This window comes from Sus scrofa, chromosome 17 (genome assembly GCF_054392235.1).
Source record: "Sus scrofa isolate SSC_HxYL_T2T_F1_AM1 chromosome 17, Sscrofa_HxYL_maternal_Yorkshire_Landrace_v2.0, whole genome shotgun sequence".
In the NCBI taxonomy this organism is placed as follows: Eukaryota; Metazoa; Chordata; class Mammalia; order Artiodactyla; family Suidae; genus Sus; species Sus scrofa.
In genome coordinates this window covers 47,134,168-47,146,545 of record NC_139399.1, presented here as the reverse complement: position 1 = coordinate 47,146,545, position 12,378 = coordinate 47,134,168, and the positions used below count along the sequence as shown (strand labels likewise).

The 12,378-nt window shown below is 52.1% G+C and overlaps 1 protein-coding gene across 50 annotated transcripts in view; it reads right to left on the bottom strand.

Annotated features, from left to right (window-relative positions):
• EPB41L1 (erythrocyte membrane protein band 4.1 like 1) overlaps positions 1–12,378 on the bottom strand; it is a 134,675-nt gene that overhangs the window by 24,667 nt on the left and 97,630 nt on the right. For 31 of the 50 annotated variants that reach the window (XM_085003756.1, XM_085003754.1, XM_085003759.1 and 28 more), the window contains one exon: positions 10,682–10,864. In XM_085003756.1, the coding sequence (XP_084859882.1) occupies positions 10,682–10,864 (183 nt within the window). Of the gene's footprint in view, positions 1–916; positions 1,025–1,526; positions 3,492–7,267; positions 7,373–10,681; positions 10,865–12,378 lie in introns of all 50 variants that reach the window. The other 19 variants (XM_085003745.1, XM_085003739.1, XM_085003740.1 and 16 more) reach the window with 4 other exon arrangements.

Genomic DNA, 12,378 nt, shown 5'->3' with positions numbered 1-12,378 from the left:
CCCCAGAAAGGTCCCTCGACATAATAAGCTTTAAAAAACCGAAAACTTCTCAAGAGTGAGGATGCTCCTTTCCAAGGGTCTCCCGCTAATGGCAAAAGCAAGTACAAAGCAAACATCCTGCCAGATGGTCCTGGACAGGAGGCCCCATCCAAGATTTGGATCTGGGAGCTTATCAGAAGCAGCACTGTGCACAAGGCAAGGATGGGAGCCCAGACCCCAGGCCCATCCGTGCAGGAGGACATCGAGAGACAAAAACCAAGGAGGGGGACCCCGGGATTCAGGGATACCCAGGACGGGGAGGCAGAGAGGCTGGAGCCGAGAGCTTTAAGGAACAGAGAAGGAGCCAGCACGGTTTGTCAATTCCACTGAGTCTCTGTGGAGGGCTCAGCATCGTCTAGAGGGAGGAGCAACGTGGGACAATTCCTGGGAGCCGGGGGCTACATCGCTTCAACCCCGAGCTCCATGAGTGGGCTGGCGGCCAGGCCACAGACTGGAGATTCTGGTCCCATCAGTGTAATTGACAAGAGCAGGCCAAGGGAGTGCTGGAGGGGGACCAGCAACTCTTGTCCGACATACATACCTCTCAACTGGCCTGTCAGGGATTAAACACCACACACACATTTTTGGCTGTTTTATGACATTCTTTTCAGAGACCAATCTAACACCCACCAAATATTCGTAAAGTACATGGCTTCGGGTTCTAGAGACTCAGTACGCTTAGAGTTTCACGTGCTAGAGACAAGCCTCCATTTAGCCAGTTTACGGAAGGTTGAGCGGTGTGAGGACGCATTCCAGACAAGCCAGAGTTGAGCTGCCACAAGAGGCGCTGCCGGAGCAGGTAGGGACCTAAGGCAGCGATGCACCCTGGCCAGGCGAAGGTGGCCGGGTCATCAGGACACCGAGGGGCTGCAGAGACCTGAGGGACTGAGGGGCTGGCGAATCTCAGGTGCACCCTCTTTCCCGGGGGGTTCGCTGCTAAGCTGGTGACGTGCTTCTCTTGCCTCACGGCATCTCCGGGTTTGTTCTGGATTAGAGAAGACAGTTAGTCTTAAGGAGGCAGAAAGGAACTTGGCACTGGGACGGAGAGGGAACCAGAAGTGAAGGATGGAAACCGCTGGACCATCAGCTTCCCCAAGGCAGGAGCATCAGGGAAGGGAAGGGATGAAGGAAGATCGTTGGACAAGCCAAGCCAAACAGTAGGAACCCAGCAGGTGGGGGCAGCAAGGCAAAGCAAGTGTGTAGTTTGCTGGTGGTGGTGCCACCTTCTCCACTGGGGCTGGGTGACCCTCCGGGCACCAGGTCACACCAAAAGCCGATGCTCTTTGTGGCTAAGCTAACATGGGCCAAGCAGATGAACTCGTCATTCCGCTACACTCGGGCCTGTTTAGGGAAAAGAACTCATAGGGATGGACAAGCAGCCTCTGATGGCAGTGATGACGAGGGGCCACTGAAACATGCTTCTAAAGAGCTACGCGGCATGCGGTCAGCTCCCAGGCTGGGGGGCAGCGGCGGGGGCAGGGGCTCACGTGGCCAGTTCCCCCAGTAGCTTCCTCCAGTGCGGTTTCGCGGCCTGGACTGGCAGACACGAGCTCGAGGTCCATGAGTCCTTCACCGGGGGATGGGGCAGAAACGCCCTCCCTGAAGTGTCTGGTAGCTGATAGCATCACTGAAGGTGTGGCTTTGGGGACAGCAAAGTCCCCTAGAGGCTGACACTGGACAAATCCCAGGTCTAAAAGCTTATTTCGTTGTTGCTCGACCTGCCCCGTGGAGGCCTCTGATGACAACTCGGTAAAGGCCCTGGTTTCACCTTGACTCACCCGGCGGGTTTCAGCTCCGTGGGTCTCAAAGATACGAATTTTGTTGGCCACTGAGGTCTTGCTAATGTCTTCCAGGGAGCCCTGCTTCCCCCCAGCCTGGAAAGTGGTCATCTCCTTTTGCTTTTCTGAAGGAAACACCAACCCCTCGGCTTCTTCAGGAACAGCTCTGGGCTTTCTGCTGGCGACAGGAGGTGCCCAGCGCTCTCCTCTGTCCGGGGTCCCAACCAGCCCTCCTTGGTCCTTGGGCTCCAGGCTCTCTTTAGGAGGATGGGCATGTTTGAGAAGTAGAGGGGACTCTTCTCCAAAGGGGTCCCTGAGCTGCAAAGGCTCCCCTGACCCATGAGGGGGTGAGCTTGGAGAAGCTTCCTCTGGAGATGACTGAGCTGAAAAGGGCCGGGGGGAGGTCTGGAGTGGGGTGATCGCCTCCATCTGAAGAAACACTGGGGTCTTGCTGTCCTCCACTGCAGGTTCTCCCATCTGGGTGTGAACTGGTCCCCTCTCTTTGGGCAGGAAGTTGCCTCTGTCCGGCTTGGCCGGCTTCCTGTCGTCACTAGGTGCGATGGCCCAAGGGTCTGGACACACGGGCCCTCCTCTGGGAGGTGAGTGGTTCCATCCTGCTGGGGGACTTTTCGCAGCTCTTCCCATCAAATCTCCACTCTTGGGGGCCTCTTCCTCTGCAGCTACTGAAGATACTGGGTGGGTAAATTCTCCTTCCACTCCCCACCGGGACTGGTCCCAGTCCCCAGCAAATGCCGGCCCTGGAGAAGGTCCCTTTCCAAGCTGCTGGTCAATAGCCTCCAGGTCATTTGGTCTATGGTTCCTGCGAAGCCCGGCCCCTTCCTCTGAGGAAGCTTCACCCTCTTGGGCCTTGTTCCTGCCGGCAGTGGCAGCAGAGCCCTGGGGGCCTGAGGAGTTCAGCTCCCAGCTCTCCATGAGCTCCTCCGAGAGCTTCCACCTGGTCTCATCTGGTCCAGGTGGGACATCAAAGTGCTCTTCTCTCTCCTCCAGGGGTGGAGGGAGGGCTTGGTCTTCAGAATCTTTCTCTCCGTAGTTTAAATAGAAGCTCCTCTCTGCAAGGGAAGTGTCGGTCTCGTCGCTCGAGTCGGCTCTGGCTTCTGTGTGGGCTGGGTCCAGCAGAAAGGACTGGAGTCCTCCAGTGTCAGAGGCTGAAGAGGGGACATCCACCTCTGCGGGTCTGGTTCCTGGGGCAGTGGGTCTTCCACAAGCCTGGAACTCCTCTGGCTCAACCACTGGGCCCTCCAGCTGACCACCGGAGACCTGGGGCTTCCAGATGGTTGCCTCCCCAGGGTCCACCCTGAGCTGGGAGCCCTCCAAGAGCTTTCCTGCCCCTGTGCAGCCTGCAGGCAGAGGAGCCCCTCCCGGGCCTTCCCGGACCCAGGGACCTTCCTCCCACACTGACTCGAAGTCTTCAGGGCTGGCGATCATTCTTCCTTGTTGCTGGGTGTTTGCTCTCCTGGCTCCCACCATTTCTTCTGTGGCCACTTCAACTTTGAACTTGTCCACCAGGATGTCTACCTTGGAGAGTCTGCCATCAGCAAGGATGTCTGCGAGGCCTGCCTCACTTTCTTCCTGCTGCGTGGTGGTCACTGTGAGGAGACTGAGTTCTTCTGGCCTAATGTACTCTCTTTCTATAAATACCCAATGCTCTGAACCCTGTGTTTCAATTGGAGCAAGAAGAGTTAACATGAAATATCAGGCACCTGAAGAACAGGTCACTTCTTCTCTCTGCCAGAAGGGACCAATCTACCACCGAAAGGTCAACTTGTCTCCAGAACTGACTGGGGAGAGGAAGGCAGGACAATTCTGGTCAACCCCACCAAGGCTACTCTTCCCATCAAAACACTGACTCCCTTCAACCACTGCCTTAACTTTGTGAAATGGTATCCCGTTCACAAAGTTGGGTCTCATGCCCTCCCTGTGTTAGCCGTGGGAAAATGAAGATTCAGAGATGGTCCAGGACTCTTCCTCCTCCATTTTTAATAACACTACCAGCATCAGAGGGGAAAGTAGCAATTACATCAGATGGATTCTTTGAATGGTAGAGCCGAAAGAACTCCTAAGACATCCTCCAGTCCAACATCCTCATTGGGCAAATGGATAAACTAAGGCCTAGAGAAGGTCAGTGATTTACCCAAGGTCACAGTTAGTTGATGGTAGCGTCAGGAAAAGAAAGCTTGATTTTTGATGCCTGAGATCCTTGCCGACTTATCTCACAACCCATGAAATATGGGTCCCAAATGTGATCTAATGTCAAGGTGGGCATGGAAGCATTAAGTTTCACAGGTCACAGCCTGAAATCAGACCTTTCTGCAAGAGCTAATTGTAAGGAAAGTGATTAGAATGAAAAATACGAACAGCCAGCTCTAGAGGTCAGTACCAGTCACCACAGTGGCTTAAACAGCTTGCACTTTGTGGGGTTCATTCCCATAGAAACAAATGCCACGGCCTGGTCTCGGGGAATTCTAACAAAGTTCACAGAAAGAGTGGAAAAGGACTGGCCAGGACACATCATGGAAGGAAAAGACAAAGAGCAGGAATCCAGCGCTGTCAAACAGGAAACCGCCCTTTACCTCCCCTAGAGTCTTTCAAACGACACTTAGGAGGGAAGGATGGACCTCTGGAATTATTAAAAAAGAAAGAAGGTTATTGAGATTTAAATTTTCTGGCAACAACAGAATAGTTTCTTCACATAACATCTTGATGGACGTTTAACAAGAAACACAGATTTTGAAGTTGGAGGTCTGGGTGCCCCAGAGCCCCACAGTGCCTACCTCCTTTGAAACCTCTGCTCTGAGTCAAGGCCCTTATGGTGGAGATGTGGAAACTGAGGCCTGGGGAAGCTAAGCACAGTGCCCAAGGTCAGAGAGTGAGCACAGTGGCCAAGGCAGGCCTAGAACCTGGTCTCTGACTCCAAGTCCTATGAAGAGCTCCATGTTAGGAAGCACCAAAAACTGCTCCCTACAACAGGAAAGGGCAGGTCTCCATGAGTTGGGCTCTGATCCAGGGGCTCTGGGTGAGGAGTCTGTCAAAGCCCAGAAGACCTGGAAGATTCTGAAGGATCAAGGGAGCACTGTAAACCCTCTGACCTCCACTCCCTTGCTCCATTTTAGCAAAATCTCCGTGACTGTCAGGGAGTCACACCGCGTTAAGAGAAACTTGCCAACAGGAAAGAGAGAGAAGAGGAAGAGGGAAGACCCAGACAAAGTTTGTCATGGGTTTCCAAGATTTTTCTTCAGGTGGTTAAGCCTTCAGGACCACAGCACTTGAACCACCCCAGAGGGGAGAGCTTCAAAAGCCTACAAAGCTTCCTTTTTCTTCTGCTTGGGAAGCAGGTGCCTTGAGCTGCTCACATTCAGCTTGCACTGACATCCAGACAGTCCACGAGACTGCTTCTGGAACATTCCTGCCCCAAGTCTAACTAGAAGCTAGTTTCTAGAATAGAAGCTTAGAAACTAGGTTGAGTGGGGGTGGGAACTGGCACAGAGCAGAAAGTTCTGCAGGAAGAAAAAGGGAAACACGTATTTATATTTAGATAGTATGTGCCAGGCAATGTCAGCCCATTGTTTAAGGTATTAAATTTAATCCAAATGGTGACCTGTGAAACAGATCCTGTTAATTTCAGAAGGGGAAACTGAGGCTCCCAGAGGGAAGAAGAGGTTCTATTTCTAACAAGCAATTCTGAAGAGAAAAAAAAAAAAGATGGAACAGAAAGAGGAAAACTAAAAGAGAGAAAGAAGCTTTGGCTCTCTAACCTGATTCATAGGATGAATGATAGGGATGTCCCCAAGTCATTCTTTCCACTGAGCCAGGGGACCTTCAGTGCCTGCTCAGAGCGCCCCCTGCTGTCATTTTGGGCAACTGCAGCAAGAAAGGCCACAAAACCAAAGCTGGGAGCACAACTGGGGCCAGTTCTGTTCTGTTCCTGCCCAAGCCGATAGGAAGAAAATCTCCAGCCAGGCATTTCTGCTGACCCTGGGCTGTTCAGAGCCCACCTGGAGTTCTGAGCCACATTTTGGGCCCTACTCTTTACAGCAGAGTCCCAGATTTGGGGGGGAGGGTGGGAGCAAGATGAGGAACCATGCCCTGGGAGAAGTCGCTAAAGAAAAGGGAGGAAGGATGCTCAACTCTGAAGAGCTGTCCTGGAGGAGGATGCAGAACAGACCTACAGGCGCCAGGGGGCAAAGTGAGGCCCACAGGCATAAGACTCAGAAGGGCAGGTTGTAACTCAATATGAAAACTTTCCAACAGATGACTGACTGAAGATAAAGTGGACTGCTGTTAAGAACAGCAAGAGCCCCCTTGTGGAAGGGGCTCTATGGATGATTTTCAGGGATGCTGGTGAAGGGCGAAGGTTGGGGCCCCCACTCCTCAAGTAAGGGCAGCTGTGCTTGGCTCCACATACATCTCTGTGCTCTGAGGCATCACTGCTTCCCTAACCCTAGGAGGCTGCTGATTCCCATCCAACTCGCTCAAGAGGGAGTGCTCCCAGTTTTGTTTTTATTTTTACATTGAGGAAAAATTCAGAGCAGAACTGTGATTTATGTTTTACCACTTACATGGCTGACTCATGTCTCTCTTATGTGTGTTCCAGCACATTTTTAGCAGCTACAAAATTTTCTCCGGGAATAGAGAACAGTACATACCCTCACACACACTATGCCCACAGAGGAGGATCAGATGTTAGAAAGAAGTTTCACCCAGATGATCGGTCAATCTCATCCAATCCTGACAGTCTATGAAGTTCCAGCAGACAGGGAGGAGAAAGCTCCCCAACCCCTGGGCCTGGATTCCACCAGGCATCCATGCAGGGGAACAGGAAGTTCCGAGAGCCCTCCACCGGCCGTCGTGCTGGGCACAGATGCAATGGCCTCCTCATTTAGAAGGCCTGCCTGACCAACATCTCTACAACCCCAAGGATGCTCCTTGGAAAAAAATGCCCACTTTTGCCTGCCTGGAGACTCTGACAGACCCAAGGTCAAAGTGGAGTTTAGAGAAGATGGAGGCAGGGGATGGAATAAGTAAGTTAGACCTTATTCACACTTGAACAGAGATAAGACCTCAGGGCAGAAGGCATTTAGGTGCTATGACCCCTGATCCCAAGCTTAGCAGTCGGAGCCTGCCTCCCTGGGGCCTAAGAGGAGAGCATTTCTGCCTCCCCTTCTAGGCCAGAGATGACTAGGGCTGTCCTGTCTTCCTGGAATGGTTTCAGCCCTGTCCTCCCTAAGAAACCATAGATGAGGGAGGGACCGGCCCTTTATGGATCCCTGGGATGGGAGACACTCACTTATCGCAGCACGGGGACACCACGGGCTACCCACTGCTCCCATCTGCCTGGCAGAGCCTGGACCACCCCCACCCCAGCCCAGAGAAAGGGTTTTCTTAAGACCATTAGGGCAGTTCTGGGCGGGTGGGGAGGTGAGGACAGTAACCTCAGGAGATGCTGCGAGGCTTTTCTGAGTGAATACTTCCAAGCCTGTGGCCGTCCCAGGCTCAGGTGCCAAGTCCTGCTGAGAGGTGTCCTGGGTCCTCCGGGACTGCAGGGGAGGCCCAGGGCCAGAGGAGAGGGAGAGAGGGAGGAAGGGAAGGAGAGACAGAGAGGGAGGGAGAGAAAGCAGGAGAGATACACACACATACACAGAGTCCATGAATAGCCCGCAGACTATGTAAATCCCGCCCCCTTAGGATTAGGTCAGGAAGGAGCCATATGCCATGAGGACTGTGGGGCAAGATGGAAAGGAACTGCCTCTTGGGGTAATTCAAGGGAGGGAGGCCCATGGTCAGCTGCCAGCCAGCACCTGGCCTTGGGCCTTTCTTTCCTCATCGCCTGCACACTCTTAGGAGGTTTACAGCCGTATCACCTAGACTCTGAGTCCGAGCCTTCTCTGGGTGTCTTTGGTTTAGGTAATGGTTCACTCCTAAAGTTTGGATTTCAACCCGTTTTTTAAAGTTACCTTTGAAATGAAAACCTGTGTTTGGCAAATGGAAAATCCTTATGGTTTGGGGTCTCTCTTTTGATTTAAGTTCCTACCATTTTCCCATTGGACCAGATGAAGCCCAGCAATATATGAGGAAGCGACTAGGAACTCTGGATGACACCCTCGAAGGACATTCCCAGAGAGCCCATATTTGGATCTGGGATTCTAGTTACTGTCAGCAATGGCCCCATCACTGTCGAGCCCTTTCCAATTTAAAAAGTGCATATTTTAGGAGTTCCCGTCGTGGCGCAGTGGTTAACGAATCCGACTAGGAACCATGAGGTTGCGGGTTCGGTCCCTGCCCTTGCTCAGCGGGGTTAAGGATCCGCCGTTGCCATGAGCTGTGGTGTAGGTCACAGATGCGGCTCGGATCCCGCGTTGCTGTGGCTCTGGCGTAGGCCGGTGGCTACAGCTCCGATTCAATCCCTAGCCTGGGAACCTCCACATGCCGCAGGAGCGGCCCAAGAAATAGCAAAAAGACAAAAAAAAAAAAAAAAAAAAAAAAAATAAAAAGTGCATATTTTATATCCATTATTTCACTCGACCTTCCCAACAGTGCTTAGGAATTTCAATTTTGGTCCCCTTTTAGATGGACTGACTAGGCAGTGAGGTTCAGAGAGGTGAGGTCACTCACCCATGGACCCAGTCCAGTCCTGGGCTATGGCTCCTCCCCATTTCCCAAATCTTCAAGGGCCTCTAAATGCCAGTGGGACCTGTAAACCAGTTAAATGGTCCATTGCTCCAAGGTGAGGTCCTGGATCGGGCTTTTCTCCAGCAATGGACTATGCTTCTTGTGGGGCAGCAAGGGGTCAGGATGTGAGACAGCCACCACTTTTTAATAAGACCCACCTCCTAGCAGTCCCAGCTGTCACCAGTAGGTGGTGCACCCAAGCCAGGCCGCTCTGAAGCACCTCAACTCTCCAGAGCCTGGCTCTCCAGGGCTCAGCCTTCCCTTCTCTGCTGGAGTCAGAATTCTTTCTGATGCCTTCACATTCACCTCAGGACTTAATAGAGGCCACTCTGGCCAAGTGTCTCTCAGGGCAGGAGGAAGGGGGCACATAACTGGATCACTAGCTCAGCCTCTTGGCCCCACCCAGGGTCTTCAGGGCCTTGATTGTGCCAGGAGTGACCGTGAAAGCCCACCGTGGGTGAAGAGATTTGCCCTCTTTCTGTAGCATCAGCCTTAAGGCCCTTAAAGCAACCCTAACTCTGTGAAGCACCAGCCAGGGAGCTACCACAGCAACCTCGCTAAACCAAGCCCTCTGTTATCCAGCATGTCAAGGCCACAGGAGTGCTGATTCAATCAAAGGCGCACTTATTAGATCATGGCTGCATCACCAATTTTTGAAGCAGTAAAGGGCATCACATGCACAATTGACTTTATCTTGGTCTTCATATGATTTGGTCTTGTTCCCGGGCAGCTGTGATTTAATAGCAAATACAATGTTCGGGGGCATAAGAAAATCAAGTTCTGGCCCCTCTTCTATCAGCTATGACACTGATCAAGTCCTTTACTTTTCTGAGCTTCTATGGCCCACCAGTAAGACCTTGAACCAAGTGTGTTCTGAGGGTCCTTCCAACTTTAAAAAGGATTCTGACTTGGAATGAATCTTCTGTGTGAGTGTCCCAGGACTCTCAAAATGAAACAATAAATAACTCATATTGAGTATCTAGGTACCTGATGGCTCCTCCATGCTTTATCTCACTGAATGCTCACCATACTACTATAAAGTAGGTACTTTTATTATCTCCACCTAACGGAGGCTCAGAGAGGTTAAGTAACAAGCCCAGAGTCACCCAGCCAGCAGACAGCAGAGCCAGAATTCAAACCCAGGCACCATTAAGTCTAGACCTCAGACAGGGTTGAGACCAGTAATCAGCAGCACTATAGAGAAAATACCTAAGTATAAATGGGGGGTAAATAGTGCCAAGATTTAGCAGTGCTAAAAAATAAACGCTTGGGATTACAAATATAGGAATTTTCAAGATCCTACCTTTCTCTTTTTCAATTGAGAAAACACCCCATGCTTTCCATTCTGAAAGGCGGATCATGTGGGATCTTTTTCCAGAGCAACAGGATCAGCTCTGACTTTCCTAGAGGATCTGTTCCCCTTTGGTGGGCTCTGAGGATCCTTCCAGGAAGGAATGCTCCCCCTTCAGTGTTCGTACAATAGGCACAAAATGGTCTGATCACTGGACTTAACTACTAGTGTGCATAAGAATTGCCTGGGGCACTTATTTAAAATACTGAACCCAGGGCTCTGCCTCCAAATATTCTTTTTTTTTTTTTGGTCTTTTTGCTATTTCTTGGGCCGCTCCCGCAGCATATGGAGGTTCCCAGGCTAGGGGTCGAATCGGAGCTGTAGCCACTGGCCTACACCAGAGCCACAGCAACGCAGGATCCGAGCTGTGTCTGCAACCTACACCACAGCTCATGGCAACGCCGGATCGTTAACCCACTGAGCAAGGGCAGGGATCGAACCCGCAACCTCATGGTTCCTAGTCGGATTCGTTAACCACTGCGCCACGACGGGAACTCCCAAATATTCTGATTCAGTAGGTCTGAGCCCTAGAATCTGCATTTCTAACCAGCACTCCTGCCCCAATACACTCTTGCTGATAGAAGACAGATACACCAGGCTACGGTGAGACTTTTGAGTCTTTTAAGGTGGTCTCTGGGGCTCAGGATTCCAAGACTGAGTGAGTCTGACTTCCTCGATTTAACCCACCACCCTACGCTCATCGCCACCTTAGGCAGCAATGGGGGGAAGCATATAGGTGGGGAGGGGAAGGGGACATCAATACATAGCAACCTTCCCCATGGTCTTTACCCAAGGCCCCAGGTGAGTGGTTCAAGGTAAGACCTACCTCATTGGCTTTCTCAGGGGTGCCCTTGGGGGAGGGGGAGGCAGGCGAGGAGGGCAGCCTGCGTTCCCGCTCCCAGTCTCGATCCCGGTGGATCAGTTTGCTGTTGGGTTCCTTCAAGGTCCTCTTGAGCTCATTGATGCTGGCCTGGTGCTTCAACAAGACGTCCTCTGGCTTGTCTAAGAACTAGGGGTGCATGGAGAGGAGAGTCAGAGGAATCGGCAGTGAGAGGAGGATGCAAGGTGTGGTAAAGCTGGTAATGGTCCCCAACACTGCTCTTCCTCAGCAAATGGGTTCCCATCCATGGCCCTGCCTTATCCCACACCTTCCCATAAGCTAAACAGGGCAGGGATGATTAGCCCCAACAGGTGAACAAAGCACTCAAGATTAAACAAAAGAGCAAAAAGTACTTAAGTTTAACAAGGTTAAGATGAGACTTCTCCCTGGCCTGAATCCTGGCCTCGGAACATCTAAGTCAACCCAAATCGCACAGGTCTGGATGAGTTCCCTCTAGTTTCATAAGTCTCAGAGGTGACGTCTCTCTGGTTACAACCAAGGCACAGAGAGAGCTCACTGATCCTGTTCACTAGGCTGCTCTGGCCCATTTCCTGGATCCCTACCTCTGGTCCAGACTTGGACCACTGTGAGTAGCAGGACCCTCAGTCTAGGCCCCTCCTAGCCCAATATGTGCCATCACTCAGCTTCTGTAGGGCCCTTCTAAAGCCAGGGACATCCATAAAAATGTGCCCTGCTTCCACACCAGGCACCCAGGAGAGATTACGTTGAGCATCTTCGGCTGGGAGCCACTACCCTTCCCAAACACCCAGGATCTCCCAGATACCTTGGAGGTACCAACTGCTCAAGGTGACAGTGTGAGATACAGCCAGAGAGAGAACCTAGGACTCTGTGGAGTGTTCAGGAAGATGAGAATTAGAGACCAGGAAGAAGAGAGGTAACTCCCAAGGCCAGGCCCAAGAACTGCGCTGCGGGCGACAGCTGGAGTCACAGGTGCACATTAAACTGCCAAGCCTGAGTTCTGGCCAGTACAGCATGAGACAGCAATCTGCTCTCAGTCAAGAGAGGACCAGCCTTTGCATGGGAGCTGGCAGTGGCCAGCCTACTTCTGGGGGGAGGGCAGGTGGGCTGGTAGCCCAAGGACCCTTATCAGCAATGCTGTTTTGAGGATTTAGGACAAGAAGTGGACCATCTCAGCTTATTATAAAGTCAGATCAGTGATTCTGGAACAGCGACCTGGAAGGCAAGCTTGCCCTTGGACAAGGCTAGAATCTTGCCCTGGGCATATGTCTGGCATCCAAGGATCCACTATGACTAACTCCTGAGTTAGTTCAGGAAGGAAACTGATGCCGTTGAGGCTCTGCTTTCCCTCTCGGTCTGTACCTTCTGCATCCCTTCCTGAGCAGGGCTGCCTCAGGAAATGTCTGTCTGAGAAATCAAACCTGAGAGTTTGCCCAGGGCGGGGGGTTGGGGCTGCTGTGGACCCAAGATGTGGCTAGGGACCTTCTATCCCGAACCTGCCGCGCTAGCTCTGTGGACATGGTGTGCCCGAAGGCTGAAGGGAGTTGTGGAACCCTGGGATCCTTAAAGGTTAAGGGCCTGAGGGAAATCTAGTCCAAATGCCTCACTGTGCAGACAGGGGGGTTGGGGCCTGAGGGGCTTTCTCAAGACCCTCAAAAAGTCAG